The sequence below is a fragment of the Nyctereutes procyonoides genome, unplaced genomic scaffold (assembly GCF_905146905.1).
Source record: "Nyctereutes procyonoides isolate TBG_1078 unplaced genomic scaffold, NYPRO_anot_genome, whole genome shotgun sequence".
In the NCBI taxonomy this organism is placed as follows: Eukaryota; Metazoa; Chordata; class Mammalia; order Carnivora; family Canidae; genus Nyctereutes; species Nyctereutes procyonoides.
In genome coordinates this window covers 21,398,084-21,415,876 of record NW_026575048.1, presented here as the reverse complement: position 1 = coordinate 21,415,876, position 17,793 = coordinate 21,398,084, and the positions used below count along the sequence as shown (strand labels likewise).

At 41.5% G+C, this 17,793-nt stretch overlaps 3 protein-coding genes across 11 annotated transcripts in view; 1 reads left to right on the top strand and 2 right to left on the bottom strand.

Annotated features, from left to right (window-relative positions):
* The first annotated feature begins 965 nt into the window (after positions 1-965).
* Positions 966-17,793, top strand: part of LOC129511177 (STAGA complex 65 subunit gamma) — a 24,512-nt gene continuing 7,684 nt past the window's right edge. For 3 of the 5 annotated variants that reach the window (XM_055327726.1, XM_055327725.1, XM_055327723.1), the window contains exons 1-4: positions 966-1,488; positions 8,540-8,864; positions 10,109-10,346; positions 11,951-12,216. In XM_055327726.1, coding sequence (XP_055183701.1) covers positions 1,076-1,488; positions 8,540-8,864; positions 10,109-10,346; positions 11,951-12,213 — 1,239 coding nt within the window. In that variant the 5' untranslated portion in view covers positions 966-1,075 and the 3' untranslated portion in view covers positions 12,214-12,216. Of the gene's footprint in view, positions 1,489-8,539; positions 8,865-10,108; positions 10,347-11,950; positions 12,596-17,793 lie in introns of those variants that run through there. The other 2 variants (XM_055327727.1, XM_055327722.1) reach the window with 2 other exon arrangements.
* Positions 4,040-4,455, bottom strand: LOC129511185 (60S ribosomal protein L39-like). The gene has a single exon (XM_055327746.1). It carries the CDS (start codon positions 4,399-4,401, stop codon positions 4,246-4,248), a length of 156 nt encoding a protein of 51 aa, XP_055183721.1. The 5' UTR covers positions 4,402-4,455; the 3' UTR covers positions 4,040-4,245.
* LOC129511181 (GPN-loop GTPase 1-like) overlaps positions 13,771-17,793 on the bottom strand; it is an 18,804-nt gene continuing 14,781 nt past the window's right edge. For all 5 annotated transcript variants that reach the window (XM_055327741.1, XM_055327737.1, XM_055327740.1 and 2 more), the window contains 2 exons: positions 16,989-17,096; positions 13,771-15,551 (listed from right to left, as the gene is read on the bottom strand). In XM_055327741.1, the coding sequence (XP_055183716.1) occupies positions 15,466-15,551; positions 16,989-17,096 (194 nt within the window). In that variant the 3' untranslated portion in view covers positions 13,771-15,465. The remainder of the gene's footprint in view (positions 15,552-16,988; positions 17,097-17,793) is intronic.

The window sequence follows — 17,793 nt, the reverse complement described above, 5'->3', positions numbered from 1 at the left end:
TCCTCCAGGAAGCTCCTTCTTTGTGCTTCCACTGCACCAGGTCTGTGTCTCTAGAACAGCCCTTACCATACACTTTCATTGAAATGTTCTGTTTCTATATTTCTCTCCCTCACCTCAGGTCAGGGATCTTGCAGTGGTGTTTGTCTTCTTCCATAACGCCTGGCACTTGATAAACGTTTGTTGAACTTGAAGAGACATATGGGCAACGAATCCGGAAAGGTGGGTTAAGTCAGATTGCAGATTTTGATGAATGGTAGCTCCAAGACTCCTGGCTGACTTTTTCCAGTAAGCAAAGAGAAGTTGTTAGATGTGAGTTTTAAAAAGATGAAGTCTAGCAGCACTGGAGCATAGATTACATACGGGGAGATACTGAAGTAAGGGATACCAATTAGGAGGCAGCAGAAATCACTGAGATTCTTCTGTATATATGTCAGAGGTTGAATGCGTAAGGCCATTTAGATTACTGGTCAATAGATTTTTTCATCGGGACCAGGGAAAAGGTTGCCTGTGTTTGACACACATAGTAAGAACCCCCTCTTCCTATCTTTAACTCTACCCCCCACCCCACCCCTTTCTCCTACTGATTCAGGACGGATGTGTCGAGATACCCTGAGAAATACTCCAGGTCTCATTTGAGGATCTTGCCTTGCAGATTGTTCAGGATTGAGCATGATGGTAGTTCTCGTAATGAGTTAGTGGGGTAATATTGAAAACATGGACGCTAGCCCTCCCAATACCATTGCAGCTTTTAGTCTACTAATGACCCAAATTCCACCCGTGGTTCAGTCCAGTAGGAATTGTCATTGTATGTGACTGTGATGAATGGCATCTAACAGTTATATTTCTCTTAATTTCTTCAGGGAGAACATCTTTGGTCCTACAGTGTTGCTGACATTGACATTTTCTGAGTGGTCTTGAACAGCCTACTTTCTATGTAAATAACTGGCTAGACTTCACTTTTTTTTTTTTTTTTTTTTTTTTTTTACTATAGAAGCCTGTAACCTAGAGATTTAAAAACACTGCTTTTAGGTCACTACTACATTTATCTAGAAGGTTCTTCCTTTCTTATTCCAAAATGTTGAGATACTGGGGAGAGATACCCATCTCATCAAGCCAGACCAACAGAAGTTCTTTTGATTTGCTCCCACGGGAGTTCCGTCTAGTGGAAGTCCATGACCCACCACTGCACCAGCCCTCAGCCAACAAGCCCAAGCCCCCTACAATGTTGGACATCCCCTCAGAGCCATGCAGCCTCACCATCCATACTATTCAGCTGATCCAGCACAACCGACGTCTGCGCAATCTCATTGCCACAGCTCAGGCCCAGAGTCAGCAACAGACAGAAGGTGTAAAGACCGAAGAGAGTGAACCTCTTCCCTCTTGCCCTGGGTCACCTCCTCTTCCTGATGACCTCCTGCCTATAGATTGTAAGAATCCCAATGCACCATTCCAGATCCGGCACAGTGACCCAGAGAGTGACTTTTATCGGTAAGACAAGGCTTTGCTGTTTTTTTTTTTTTTTTTTTTCCAAAAAGTCTTCACAACAGCACTGTTAAGCATGCAGTCCTAATTCCATGAGGAAACTGAGTATAAGAGTAATCGACATGGCCAAAGTTGCTCAGGTAATTGGAAGGAAGTCTAAGACTTGAATCCTGATCTTCCAAATCCACAGTCTGTATCTTTTACTTTTGAGGTAACAAATATTTATTGAGTGCCTATTACATGCCAAACATTTTACTAGGAGCAAGATACTGCACTAGTATGTTAAAGAAGCCATGGCCTCAGTCCTCAGAGTTTAGTCTTTCTGTTTGATTTAAAATGTATATTATGGGTTTAGGTTAGTATCCTCAAGTTGAGATTCATGGATTTACTCTCATATTATGAGGAATCCATAAGTTCTATACAAGAATTTTTAAGTTGTGTACAGTTGACCCTTGAACAACATGAGTTTAAATTGTGTGGGTCCACTTATATGTGGATGTTTTTACAGTACAGTACTAGAAATGGATTTTCCTTACGATTTTCTTTTTTCTAGCTGACTTATTGTAAGAATACAGTATATAATACATATAAACATACAAAAGAAGTGTTAATCAACTTTATATATTATCGCTAAGGCTTCCAGTCAATAGTAGGCTAGTATAAATCATTGGGGTGCCGGGCTGTTTCAGACAGAAGAGCACGTGAAATCTTGATCTCGGGGTCATGAGTTCAAGCTCCATATCGAGTATAGAGATTACTAAAAAAATAAGGTAAAATAGGCTTTTAAAAAAAGTTGGCTGTTAATCATTAAGTTTTGGGGAGTCAGAGCTGTTTGTGGATTTTCAACTGCACAGGGAGTTGGTGCCCCTAACCCCTATGTTGTTCAAGGGTCCAGCTATATTTTCATTGTGATAACATCACTTTAGAAGTAATATAAAAATGTTCTTGATCCTTGCTACTCAAAATCTGGTCTCAGACTACGAGCATCAACATCACCTGGGAATCTATTACGAATTCAGAGTCTCAGGCCCTACCCAGCCTCCTGAATCAGAATCTTCATTTTAGGGACGTCTGGGTGGCTCAGTGGTTGAGCATCTGCTTTTGCTCAGGTAATAATCCCGGGGTCCTGGGATCGAGTCCCACATTGGGCTCCCCAGAGGGAGCCCTGCTTCTCCCTCTGCTTTTGTCTCTGCCTCTCTCTTTGTCTCTCATGAATAAATAAATAAAATCTTTTAAAAAAAAAATTCTTCATTTTAACAAGATCTCCAGAAGATTCATATGTGTATTTAAGTTTGAGAAGCCCTGCTCCATATCCTCTAAACGACTGCTTTATGATATAATGCTACTACTGCATTTCAGTGTGTAAGTTTGCATCTGGGGCCAAAAAATTATTTTTCATTTTGAAATTTGTCAGACCAAAGAAAATTTTAAATAATAGTACAAGAAATGGCTAAATACTCTTTACCAGGATTCACCAATTGTTGACATTTTGCCACATCTATTTTCTCTCACATTTGTATAAGCATGTATACACACACATACACACGTAAATAAATGCATAACAATTGTAAATATACACACGTACAGGCCTTGCCAAATATTTTAAAGTTGCACACATCTCAGTATTTCACCCCTTAATTCTTAAGTATTCTTCCACCCCTAAGTTGTTCACTTTAACCTAAGAATAAAGAAAATTTCCTACATAACCCCAATACCAATATCACACCAAAATAAATGAACACTAATTAAATAATATCAATTATTAATTCTGTATTCCGATTTCTCCAAAATATCCTTTATAAATAGATTTTCCCCTAATCCAGAACCTAAAAATGAATTTCATTTAGCTGTTTAGTGTCTTGTTTTTGTTTTCGTTTTTGTTGGAGAAAGCGTGTGAGCAGGGGAAGGGCAGAGGAAGTGGGGGAGAGAATCCCAGAACAGACTGCCTGCTGAGTGCAGAGCCTGACTTGGAGCTCCTTCCTGAGATCCTGAGATGATGACCTGAGCTGAAACCACGAGTGAAACACTCAACCAACTGGGCCACCCAGGCGCTCCTATTTAATGAATTTTAAACCAGAAGAGCTTCCTGGGCAGCCTGGGTGGCTCAGCGGTTTAGCACCGCCTTCAGCCCAGGGCGTGATCCTGGAGACCCTGGATCGAGTCCAATCCGGCATCAGGCTCCCTACATGGAGCCTGCTTCTCCCTCTGCCTGTGTCTCTGCCTCTCTCTCTGTGTCTCTCATTAATAAAAAAAAAATCTTTTTTTTTTAAAAGAATAGCTTCCCCCCCCCTTTTTTTTTTTAAAGATTTTATTTGAGAGAAAGCACATGAGCAGGGGGAGGAGCAGAGAGAGGGAGACATGCTGACTCCCCGTCAAGACCTGAGCCAAAGGCAGACGCTTAGCAGACAGAGCCACACAGGCATCCCCTAGCCACACTTTAAATACTTCGTTGTCAAGGGCCATTTCTATCACTGCAGAAAGTTCTGTCAGACGGTGCTATGTGAGATCTGACAGGAGGGGGAATTCAGTACTTCACAAATCAGGACACAACAGCAGCTCAGCTGAAAGGTCTCACATTTATTACTGAACCAACCTACTGGTATAGAGGCATAGTAACAGAGAAAATCATTCCCTTGATAAGACATGTCTATTGGCCAGGTAGGAAGGATGTTTCCATATTGATAGGATAGGAACATGTGATCTCCATGTGGCTTAAATATGTGTACCAATTATGTTTGCTATTTCATGATGTGCGATGCTTCCTCACAGACCCAGCTTGGTTCTTCTCCAGTGTCTCCTCTTGGAGTTGGACCTGATTTTATTACCAGTTTTCATCCGAATCCACTGGGGAATAGGACGATTCTGCTTTTGTTTCTTGGCCAGGAATCGCTTGATTCTGAAAGTCTTGTGAGAAGACATGGCGATCACAGTCAACGACACGCAACCAGGATGGCGGCGGAAAGGAGAGAGCTTCCCCCTTTTTTAAAACGCAGGATACTAATCTTTAAGAGTTCAGGTCATTTAGATGTAGAATGTCCCACTCACTGGATTTGCTGATTATTTCCTCAAGATTAGATTGAAGGTTAAATATATTTGGAAAAAATATAGTAAGTAATATGTATACCACTTAATTTCATCTGTTATTGATAATAGTTACTACTATTTTAATTGTCCCAAAGTAGTGAGAAAAGAACAGAAATGGACTTATTACTATGTAAGGGTTGCAGTTCCAGTTGACCAAATGATGTCCTGCTGCACACTGTATAATTGAAGGTTCTGAAGTCCTTGGAATAGTGAAAAAGGTAGGGGTAACTATCATTACATGCATCTCACATGTTCATATAGATACAGCTTCACAAAACTTGCTCTGTAGTGATCAGTACCATATTTACATTTTGAAGGCAATTTAGGTTTAAGAATATTGCCATCATATTTAAATTGATGCTGTTATTTAGAATTTTGTAGTTTTGCATCAAACCTTCTAATTTTTTTTCAAGTTTTTATTTAAATTCCAGTTAACATACAGTGTAATGTTAGTTTTAGGTGTAGGATTTAGTGATTCATCACTTAACATTCAATACCCACTGCTCATCACAAGTGTCCTCCTTAATACCCGTCGTCTGTTTAACTCATCCCTTCGCCTGCTTCCCCTTCAGCAACAGTTTCTTCTCTATAGTTAAGAGTCTGTTTTATGCTTTGCCTCTTTCCTTTTTTTCCCCTGTGTTCATCTGTTAGGTTTCTTAAATTCCACATATGAGTGAAATATGGTATTTGTCTTTCTCTGACTTATTTCACTTAGCAAAATACTCTCTAGTTCAATCCATGCCATTGCAAAGGCAAGATTTCATTCATTTTTATGGCTAATATTCCACTGTGTGTATATACGTACATATGTAAATATATATCACATCTTCTTTATCCATTTGTCAGTCATTGGACATTTGGCTCTTTCAGTAATTTGGCTATTATTGATAATGTTGCTGTAAACATGGAGGTGCATGTATCCCTTCGAATCAACATTTTTGCATTCTTTGGGTAAATACCTAGTAGCACAATTGTAAGGCAATTCTCTTTCTAGCTTTCTGAGGAATCTCCATTGTGTTTCCAGAGTGGCTGCGCCAGTTTATATTCCCACCAACAGTGTAAGAGGGTTCCCCTTTCTTCACATGTCTCCACCATGTTTCCTGTGTTGTTAATTTTAGCCACTCTGGCAGGTGTGATCTGTATCTCATTGTAGTTTTGATTTGTATTTCCCTGATGATGAGTGATGTTGAGCATCTTTTCACGTGTTTGTTAGCTATCTGTATGTCTTCTTTGGAAAAATGTCTATTCATGTCTCCTGTCCATTTTTTAACTGAATTATTTGGGTTTTTGGGTGTTGAGTTTTAGAAGTCCTTTATAGATTTCGGATGGATACTAACCCTTTATCGGATATATCATTTGCAAATATCGTCTCCCATTCCAAAGACTGCCTTTTAGTTTGGTTGTTTCCTCCACAGTGAAGAAGCTTTTTAACTTGATGAAGTCCCAGTGGTTTATTTTTTATTTTGTTTCCCTTGCCTCAGGGGATATATCTAATAAGAAGTTGCTATGGCCACTGTCGAAGAAGTTGCTGCCTGTGTTCTTCTCTGGGATTTTGATGGTTTCCTGTCTCACATTTAGGTCTTTCATCCATGTTGAATCTATTTCTGTGTATGGTGTAAGAATGTGGTCCAGTTTCCTTCTTTTGCATATTGTTGTCCAGTTTTCCCAACACCGTTTGTTGAAGAGACTGCCTCTTTTCCAATGGATATTCTTTCCTGCTTTGTCCAAGTTTAGCTGATCATAGTTGTGGGTCCGTTTCTGGGTTTTCTATTCTGTTGATCTATGCATCCATTTTTTGTGCCAGCACAATACTGTCTTGATCACTACAGCTTTGTAATATAACTCAAAGTCTGGAATTGTGATTCCTCCAGCTTTGCTTTTCTTTTTTAAGCTTGCTTTGGCTATCTGAAGTCTTTTGTGTTTCCATACAAATTTTAGGATTGTTTGTTCTTTTTCTTTTCTTTCGAGATTTTATTTATTTACTTGACAGAGAATGAGAGAGAGAGCATGACCAAGGGGAGCTTGGGGCAGAGGGGGAGGGACAAGCAGGCTCCCAGCTGAGCAGAGCCTGATGTAGGAACTTGATCCCAGGACCCCAGGATCATGACCTGAGCTGAAGGCAGATGTTTAACCCGCTGGGCCACCCAGGCACCCCTGCTCTAGCTCTGTGAAAAAACGCATGTGGTATTTTGATGGGGATTGCATTAAGTGCGTAGATTGCTTTGGGTAGTATAGTTATTTCAACCGTGTTTGTTCTTCCAATCTCAAACTTCTAATTTTAATTAAGAAGAGCTGTTAACATCAGAAGTTTATACTAGTTTGTTTTATACATATTTAAGAAACGTTTAGCAAAAATAATTTGCGTCAGCTATGGGGTGCTGAAAGAATTATCTTCCTTTGAAGTAAGTCCATGTGTTACTCAAAGCAATACTGGTTTGGCTGTTTTTATTGGGCATTTCTGAGGCCTTTTGCTTTTGGCCCTTTTGGCGTTGGAGACTGGCCATAGGAAATGATGGTGGAAATAGTAAATGAACAGTTATTTGGGGGGCACCTGGGTGGCTCAGTCAGTTAAGTGTCTGACCCTTGGTTTCAGCTCAGGTCATGATCTCAGGGTTTTGAGATGAGCCCCATGTTGGGCTCCCTACTTAGTGCAGAGCCTGCTTAAGGTTCTTTCTCCCTCCCCTTCTGCTCCCCCCCACCCCCCACTTGCTCGCACACACTCTCAAATAAATAATCTTTGAAAAGTTATTTGGCAGTTGGTTTTCTTGCTTTCCAACTATTATGTGGACTGCAGTAATTGCTTCTGAGCAGATAATAGTAAAGTGGGTACAAAGCTCCTCTAGCCCTCTTGTACAGCACATAGTGACACATGCCAAGTATGGACCAGAGAAAAGAAATTTTTTTTTTAAGAAATTTTTTTTAAAGGTTTTATTTATTTATTCATGAGAGACATGCACAGAGAGACAGAGAGAGGCAGAGACACAGGCAGAGGGGGAAGCAGACTCCATGCAGGGAGCCCGACGTGGGACTCGATCCCGGGTCCCCAGGCTCAGGCGCTGGGCTGAAGGCGGCACTAAACTGCTGAGCCACCTGGGCTGCCCAAGAAATTTTCTATACCTGATTTTATCCATTTACTTATTTGTCAGAGGGAGGCAGAAGATAGGAATTTCAGGAGACAGGTAAATGATGAGAAATTTGTTAAAAGTTATTTTTAGGAGGTCAGAGACCTTTTTGAAGTTATTTCTTAGATTAAGATTTCTACAGCAGTGATTAGGAGTAAAATGGTGTATTATGAAGAACATGGGATCTGAAATCAGAAGCTCCACCTTCCGATAATATCGAAACAACTTCCGGCAGGTCCGCACCTCTGAACCTCAACCTCTGAAACCTGCAGCCAAATGGGAATCATAATATGGATCTACTACCCACTTTGCACAGGATAGGATAAAAATGCTTTGTAAACTGTATACATTTTAAATCGCTTTTATGAAATTGAGTTGCTTGTCCAGTTTTACAAATGGTCTGTTGTAGTTGTATAAGAATCTCCTAATTGGGACTGAATTTCTGAAACTCCGTGTATCATCCAGCGTATGAGGAAGCTATGTGGTGAAATAATTAGAGCACTCTTGAACAGTGCCTGAGCTATAAACTTTTTTACATCCTGAAAGTAGTCAAAACTGAGCAGTTGATAAAAGGAAACTTCATATTCACCTGATACTTTTATATTGTTTATTGTAGACATGTATTGTCTATTAAGACTTTTATGTAATTGGAGGAGCTCAGAGATATGATCGTGGGTTGTTGAGACATGCCCTGTGTAGCAGCAAGATAAACCGGGCTCTGTAACTGCATAGGATTCCCCTAGAAAGCGGGGCCAGTGGTTTGACTAAAATTGTAAAACTCCTAGGGAGACAGGATGGGTCAGCCCTTTGCAAGAGCATTAATAACACTGCCATGTTATTTCCCCTTTCAGCGGGAAAGGGGAACCGGTGACTGAACTCAGCTGGCACTCCTGCCGGCAGCTTCTCTACCAGGCAGTGGCCACAATCCTGGCCCATGCAGGCTTTGAGTGTGCTAATGAAAGTGTCCTGGAGACCCTTACTGATGTGGCACATGAATATTGCCTTAAATTCACCAAGTTGCTGCGCTTCGCTGTGGATCGGGAAGCCCGGCTGGGGCAGACTCCTTTCCCTGACGTTATGGAGCAAGTATTCCATGAAGTGGGCATTGGCAGTGTGCTCTCCCTCCAGAAGTTCTGGCAGCACCGAATCAAGGACTATCACAGTTACATGCTACAGGTGAGGTCACCCTGTGAGAGCTGGGTGTAATCTAGGGGTGTTCAGCAGGATCCCCATACTTGCCCTAGGGAACAGAGCACAGGGGCTTGGAATAGAGTGGACTTGACCTGCTCTCCTCATGGCCCTAGCTGTGTTTTCTTGACTTCATCACTGACCTGGCCAGACCCTGGGGCCTCCTTTAGTCAATGAGCAGCCACATTTTTTGATAACACTTCTGCTGGAAAAACATTACAGACAGGAATATGGAGTCTGAGAGAATGTGGTTAGCATGCTTTATTCAATAAATATTTATTGAGTGCCTTTTGTGAGTCAGGCACTACAGGAGACAGCAGCAGTTAATAAGGTAAGTCCCTTGAGCATGCATTTTTAAAGAGAGAAACAAAAACAAGTAAATAAATAGTGATCAAAACAATTTCAGGTGGCGTTAAGTGCTATAAAAAGCAAAACCAAACAGAATGAAGTGATACTGCCCAAGGGCAGAAGAAGGGATAGAGATACCATTTTTGGTTGCAGCCAGAACTACCTAATCTCTTCAAACCCTGTGGCCTTAAGCAAGTCATTTGTTCATTGTTTCGGTTTCCCCAAATCTAAAATGCGATAGGGATTTTTAACACCTGACAGTCTTTGCTAAGTGATCCAGATTTCCTATACCCTTCATTATCCACCTAGGGGACAGATCTCAACTATTAGTTTTTACAGCCAAAAATGTGATCTTTTGTCCCCACTCTGATTTGTCTTTAACAAAGTCTCTTTTACCTTTATGTAACTTTTAATTAATGAGAAACTCTGCTAAAACAACTTTTCTTCATTGTGTCTCTCTCATTTACAAATGCAAACTCAGCACCACAAACAAATTCCTTCCATGTGTCTGCTGTGCTCAAAAAAAGTAAAAAAACAAAACAACGCAAAAAATCAGGGGATCCCTGGGTGGCTCAGCGGTTTAGCACCTGCCTTCGGCCCGGGACGTGATCCTGGGGTCCCGGGATGGAGTCCTGCGTCGGGCTCCCTGCATGGCGCCTGCTTCTCCCTCTGCCTGTGTCTCTGCCTCTCTGTGCGTGTGTCTTTCATGAATAAGTAAATAAAAATCTCTTTTAAAACAATGAAACAAAAAACCAGTTCTTTCCTTTGGCAGTGGTTGCTTTATTCATATTCATATTATGTTGGTTTTACGTGCGATGCCACAAGCTAACCATCCACTTTGCTCTTAACATTTCTTTGGAAGATTGACTCTTGCTTGCCAACAGATTAGTAAGCAACTATCTGAGGAGTATGAAAGGATTGTCAACCCTGAGAAGGCCACAGAGGACACTAAACCTGTAAAGATCAAGGAAGAACCTGTGAGCGACATCACATTCCCTGTCAGTGAGGAACTGGAGGCTGACCTTGCTTCTGGAGACCAGTCACTGCCCATGGGAGTCCTCGGGGCTCAGAGTGAGCGCTTCCCATCTAACCTGGAAGTTGAGGCTTCACCACAGGCTTCAAGTAAGAAAACAATTGACTGTGATTCTGGGATATCTGCCAATCTCAGCACTTCTGGCATTTTGGAATCAAACTGTGGAGAGGAGAGGAAAAAGTGGGAGTGGGCAAGAAAATGGAAAGCCTAAAAACAAATACAGCCTCACTGATCTAGATATGTCAACATTCTTCTTTGTAATTAGTGAAGGGAGGACTAGCACAACTTTACAGGCATTCTTTAAAATAATTCCGAGTTAGGGTGTAGATGCAATAGGTGTTCTATTGTTGAGTACTGGAGCTAATTTAGCTGACCCAGCTGGGTGGGCAGATGTCCCCTTCATCCCATACTTAGTGTGCTGTATTTGTCTTTCCTGATGCTTGTACTCAGTAAGACAACTTCCACACAGATGAAGGAAGGCTAATTGCTCAAGGCTGTTTGAATAGTTGGGCTTCCTTGCTAGAGTACCCCCAAAAGATTCGACCGGAAAGGGACTGAAATAGGGCTATCCAATCAGACGCAGCTGGCCTTTTCCAGACAGACTCTGTGATCACCCTAGGAACCAGGATACTTGATCCTTCTGTCAGATTGCAAATTAGTTTCGATCCTCAGTTCTACTCAAATATAAATTGTCACTTCATCAATGCACAAATGATACAAGTAACAAATCCTAAACAGAATCAGGCCACGTTATTTTTTAAAACATTTTAAGCTTTTATTTGAGAGAGGGCGCACACATGTACACAAGTGGGAGGAGGGGCAGAGGGAGAAGCTGACTCTCCACTGAGCTGGGAGCCCGATGCTGAGTTTGATCCCAGGACCCTGAGATCATGACCTAGCAAAGTCAGACACTTAACCAACAGCCACCCAGGCGCCCAAGGCCACATTTTTTAGTGTTGGCCAGAGAGTTTCACCATGAAAGAGGTAATGACCATAGAACAGCTTTGCTAGAACAGAGACAGGAGGGCCAAAGATAAATTGTTACAGATTTAGGAGCCATGACACTCTTCAGCAGCCTAGGAACTGCTGCCAGCATTTTGTAGTAATCGTTAACTTCATACTGTGAGAGAGGACCAGGGACCCAAACAAAAGGCAGGAAAACAGGACAGCCTTATAGAAGGAAGGAAGGAAAGAAGCAACTCAGCACCTGATTAAGAGCCTGTGGTTGTGCCTGCCTTTGGGCCATGAGACAGGGAATCTTTCCACCTACATAGTTTTACTTCCCTGATTTAAGGGAAATGGCTGGTGGGTGAGGTGGGATTTAAGTAGGGTGGAAGAAGTGGAAAGGAAAATACTCAGAATACTTAGAAAAAAAAGAAAGAAAGAAAGAAAGAAAGAAAGAAAGAAAGAAAGAAAGAAAGAAAGAAAGAAAGAAAGAAAGAAAGAAGAAAGAAAGAAAGAAAGAAAGAAGAAAGAAGAAAGAAAGAAAGAAAGAAAGAAAGAAAGAAAGAAAGAAAGAAAGAAAATACTCAGAATTAGTAGTTTTAGGAACAGAAGGTGACCACCATAATCTCCAGTCAAGTAGAGTCAGACTGAAGACTGAGCTCAAAGGCTAGGAATCTGCCCTGATGAAATATTTGTCTGCTGTGTTCCAGCCTTGGCTTACCACTGGTTGTATTTCCTCCATTGCCAGGCACAGAGGTAAATGCTTCCCCTCTTTGGAATCTGGCCCATGTGAAAATGGAGCCTCAAGAGAGTGAAGAAGGCAATGTGTCTGGGCATGGCGTGCTGGGCAGTGATGTCTTCGAGGAGCCCATGTCCGGGATGAGTGAAGCTGGGATCCCTCAGAGTCCTGATGACTCAGACAGCAGCTACGGTTCCCACTCCACTGATAGCCTCATGGGGTCCTCCCCTGTTTTCAACCAGCACTGCAAGAAGAGGATGAGGAAAATATAAAAGGTAAAGGGGAGACTTTCTCTCCAAGCTTCATGTATTACATTTGTTTCCATAAAAGGTGACGTGACTCTTACTCTTAAACACAGTGAACTTTCCCGATTTCGTTGGAGCTGAATTTAACCAATTAGGTTTGCGTTTTACTTTTACAGCTAGTTTTTGTAGTTTTCTACAACCAAGCCGCCTTTCACAGACACTTCACAATACCGGGATGGTAACCGGGAGACCAAAGCACTGTCCCTGACTGTTGTCTTTGCACAACTGAGAAGAATCCTACTGCTTGGCTCTATATTGCAGGGATATTGTACAGATTGAGATTCTTATCAAACCTCAAAGCTATGCTTGAAGAGATTCACAAGTAAATACATGCTGATGTTAAATGTCACTGTTTTCACTGAACTTGCTTCACTTTGGGGCCAAATCATTGGGAACCTGGTACTAAAACCTAACAGGAAATAGCTAATCCCCCTTTATCGATCAGTAGTCTTTCTGAAACACTTTTTGCTGTGCATGATGTCTCACAAAACCAGGGGTCTGTGGTGTTTCTTCGGACAGCCCTCATCTCGTCTGCATCGTTTCTTTTTTGTTCAACTAAGCTTTACCCCTCAAACTCACGACCCCAGGTTCGAGTCACATGCTTTCCTAAGCCAGCCAGGTGCCCCTCTTCTTCGTTAGACTTCACTCCATCTACCCTTATTCTGTCATTTTCTTATTTCCATTCAGATTTTTAAAAATATTTTACCATGTATGTTTCCTTCATTTTCTGCATTGGGAACGAAGCAAACAGGACCTGTCCAAGGACAGACTGGTGCTAGTTACATCTGTTGCATCTACTTGGCCGTCAGAGGACAGTAGTCCATCCCTTTACCAGAATTCAGCATCTGCACTGTGTTCCTGCTGGCTAGGCAGCTAAAAGGCTAGCGGTACACATCTCTCTTCCTTTACATCATGTCTTCAACCTTACATTGTTACCCATCACAGGATCAGCCCTGCTTGGCATCTGATGGTCTCAGTCATTTATTTATTAAGTGAATGATTAGCACTGGAATTATTAGCGGTAATTAACAAATGTGTGCTTTATGCCTTGATAGCGGGCACCAGCATTTAAGTACTGCTCAAGTTTGCTTTCTGGGTGCAGAATACCAGTCTTTTGAAATCTGCACACTCTTTTAAATGACCAAAATCAAGGCACAGCTTTAATTAGCATATTCCTGAATGCCTTGAATGTCAGAGGCACTGAGAACAAAGATGAATGCAGGGTAACCTAGGTAGCTTTCAGGCTGTTAAGCATCTCACTTTGACTCAGGTCATGATCTTGGGGTCCTGAGATCAATCCCCGAGTCTGTTTTTCTCTGCCCCTCTCCCCACTCAAGCGCACACATTCTCTAATAAAAACTTAAAAAAAAAGACGAATGCAGTCGCAATGAGATTACAATGTAAACTCTCAGATAATTTATAAATTTGCTAATTGCACAATCCTGAACACAATTCTCTAAACTTCCATTCCACACCTAGCTTCATCTTTCCCTATTTATGAAAGCAGACATCAGGCAGTTTCCATAAAGTAGTCATCTAGCATTTAATTCATTCAGTTGGCAAACACTTACTGAACACCAATTATGTATTGGTTCCTGTACAAGGTATACAAAGATAAGGAAGACTTTCTCTCTGTCCTTATAAAGTAGAGCTTTAAGGAATAGGCCTTTTTTTTTTTTTTTCTTTTTTAAGTAAGCTCCACACCCAGCATGGGGCTTGAACTTAACGACCCTGAGACCAAGACCTGTGTTGAAATCGAGTCAGATGCTTAACCAACAGAGCGACTCAGGCACCTCCAAATTATTTTTTAAAGAAGTATTCAAAGGCACTAAAAGGGGAAAACCAAGTATGTTCAGTCTTGCTTTGCAGATGGTTTCCTTTTGAACGGTTCAAAGTTTTAGCCTAGTGGTTTCTAGATATAGAATATTGAAATTAATATCTCTTAAGTATAGATACCTATAGATCTATACAGGCTTATAATCGACAGGTATGGAACACTGAAATTAATACTTAATGGCAAAATAAAATACTTTTTGGAATATTTACATTGGAGAATAGGCACCAGATGGTTAAGGTTAGGTACTCTGATATAGCAGGTCGTTTTGAGATACTGGAGATTCTCAAGGCCTGGAACTGTCACAGGCTATGGTAGTTAGGGCAGTGGTTCTCAAACTTCATGTACATGGGAATCCTCTGAAGGACTTATTAAAACAGATTTCTAGGTCCCACACCCACAGTTTCATTCAGATCTTGAGTGTTGTGTCTCTAACAATTCCCCAGGTCATGCCGATGCTTCTGATCCAATGACCACACTTGAGAACCACTGAATTCGAGTACAGGTTAGGCAGGGATAAACTTTCCTGAGAGAAACGCAGTTTTACTGTGTGTACTGTGAAGAATGTGGAGGCAGGGCAAACCCTACCAAGGTTATTATTTATATATGGAATATGCACCTGACCCAAATCCATGGCCTTTGAGTAAATTACAAAAGATCCTTTTCCTTAAGGTTAATGTAGAATACAAACAGTGCCTGGCTCTGTACCCAGTTACTTGGTATGTTTACAAGAGAGACTTTAGTAAACGTCCCCTCTTTACTGAGACAGGTTTGGACACGTGGCTTTAAACCTCTGTGTTGAATAGAAGCGAACCTACTTGCAATTACATAATTCTATTATTTGAAATTATGACAGGCAGACTTAAAGTTAAAATTTAAAACTCTTTATCCAAGTCACCATCCAAAGCAGGATTCTTATTCATTAATCCTATGTTTTGCTCACCTTCTTCAACGAACCTGTTATTCTACAATGAGGTACCCCGTGTGAGGCACCTTTTGTACCCAACATTGATTGGTTGCCAAGCAGACTGCTGCCACCCTGGGGAAGCTCATGATTCCTCTCGCCCTTTCTGCTAAAAGGAGGGGAATTCATGGTACAGGGTCAAGGACAAGACGGGAGAGTAGAGTACAGATCCAGCCTAATAGAGATTTGAGGTGAATAGTAAGTTCTCTCTGTTCCATCCATCAGCAGCAAAAGTACTTAAGTTGAAATGATAAAACGTGAAGCCTGTTAGGCCCAATGGTCTTGTATCCCTGGCTGCATAGGAGTCAAATTTCCCTATAAGAGAAACACTGCTACTCTGAACAAAATTGTCCTTTATAGTAGCCCCCATCAGAGGTTAGGATAGTTCCTTCAGGGTTCCAAAATTTCAGACTTCTAGAAACTACTGGTTGTTTCTCTTCCAGTACTGTGCCATTGATTCTTGCATAAAATTCTGGAATGCTGGCTCTTCACGGCTTTCCTCTGTAACTGCAAGGAAAAAAGGTCAATTCTTAACTTTCCCATTAGAAAGGTATCAGATAATGGTAGACTAGAGCTGCTGTCACTAATCCATCAGAAACAGTACTCTGCTTCTAATAAGCTAAGTGTTTACTTCTCCCAAAGAAGAAATATCTTCCACAAGCATGCCCTATTTATCATGTTGCCCAAAATGTACAATTCCTTCCATCTATAAGTGGGGAGAATACCCCCCTCATAAAGTAACTAAAATGAGGTCCCACTCCTAGGTATTTTTAACCAAGAGAAATATATACAGCAGCTTTATTCATAACAGCTAAAATCTGGAAACAACCCTAATGGCAATCAGCAGGTGAATGGATAGACCATTCATGGTAAAAGCCATATCATGGCATATTATTATTCGTCGGTAAAAAGAACATACTTCTGACACAAGGATGGACTTGCAAGAGCATTACACTGACTGAAAAAAGTCAAACGCGAAAAGCTAAAACACTGCGATTCCAATTATACAACATTCTAGAAAAAAGCAAAATTACAGGAATAGGAATCAGATTAGTGACTGCGAAAAACTAAGTGTGCAGAAAGGGGACTGAATAAAAACAAGCATGAGGCGCTTTTGGGGGTGGTGGAAGTATTCCGTATCTTGACGTATGATGGCTGTTACTAATGCACATATATTTGTTAAAATTCAGCAAACTAAAAACCCTTAAAAAGGGTGGGCTTTACTGTTTGTAAATTATACCTCAATAAGTCTGAGTCAATGAGCCATTTTAGATGTTAGCATCCAGCATACTGGACGGCAAAGAGAGGTTTGCTCTTGGTCGTAGCTAGAACCGACAAATGTTGTTTCAAGAAACGGATTCTGATCACAGTCCATAAACTATGCCAGGTGGAACCCTGCTGAGGCCACCTTATGCATTCTTGCCCCTCACGCCCTAAGTATTCTTCTTTTTTTTTTTTAAGATTTTATTTATTTATTCATGAGAGACACAGAGAGAGAGAGAGAGGCAGAGACCCAGGCAGAAGGAGAAGCAGGATCCATGCAGGGAGCCGATGCGGGACTCGATCCCGGCTCTCCAGGATCACACCCTGGACTGAAGGCGATGCTAAACCGCTGAGCCACCCAGGCTGCCCCTCACCCCCTACGTATTCTTAAAAGAGTATTTACAGAAAACAAAAATTCTAGATTTCTCAAATGGATTTCGAGCTAAAGATGAGAAGACACAAGACTAATTAAAAGCCTATAATGAGCTCAATGTTGACCGTTCAGTAGAGGCCAGGAACTCTCAATACATGCACTCTTTCCTGCTGCTATATCCAGTGCCATCTCTTCTCTCCCCTATCACTGGCTGCATGTGTAAGGTTTCTCTGAATAAGCAGCTCCCGAGCAAACATGATGGGGATGAGCAGCTACTCTCTTCATGAGCCACTTCAGCCACCTCTCACCTCTGTGATCAATATCATCAGTATCACTGTCGGCTTCGTCATCCTCTTCATCCAAAGTTCCCCGAGTCAGGATCAAGTCAGAAGGGTCAAGTGCCCGAGATAAGCTGCCTACAGAGAAAACACCAATCAGTAGCATGTCATGAACCTATATGTCCTCAAAAAGATGATTCTGATTCAGTGACTATGGTTATAAATTGGCAGGATGAAAGTGGTCGTGATAAATATAAATGCAGGATTTTACCTTTTCTAAATGTATTATTGTTAATACCACTTAACTTTTACAGTAGTATAGTTCACAATATGCTTCCAGGATCCCAGTAACCCCAAGGTGCTCTTTTTAAGCTGAAGAAAATAATTTTCAAGTAGCTCGCCCTCTTTCATTCTTACTAGCTGCTAGAAGAGGCTATAGTTTTTCTTATGAAGACTAAGGACATGTGAGCAGATGCAGTGTGCTGGGGAGTCAGGGTAAAGGAAGATCCAGATGGAAATTTAAGTTCTGAGGGTCTGAAGAGAACAGATGGTGAAATGGCAGGCAGCAAAGGAGCCCGGATATTTTTCAAGAGAAAGAGGGAAGGAGGAAAATGGGAAACTGAATCTACTCTTAGAGACTAATTTCCTACTCCGAGAAACTCAACGAGGGCTAAGTGCCAAGCAAAGTCGAATTCAGCCTGCGAGGGTTGGGCTTTACAAGAACCTCCATGATGCCACATATCCTAGAGCCTTCAGGAGCCTCGTCAGAGAAAAGTCACCTGGGGACTGAGGAGGCCGACAGTGACAACAGCAAGAGACACAGATCTCTGGGGCC

Excerpts from the sequence above, each read along its gene's own strand:
- LOC129511185 (XM_055327746.1), bottom strand. The coding sequence starts at position 4,401 with ATGTCTTCTCACAAGACTTTCAGAATCAAGCGATTCCTGGCCAAGAAA.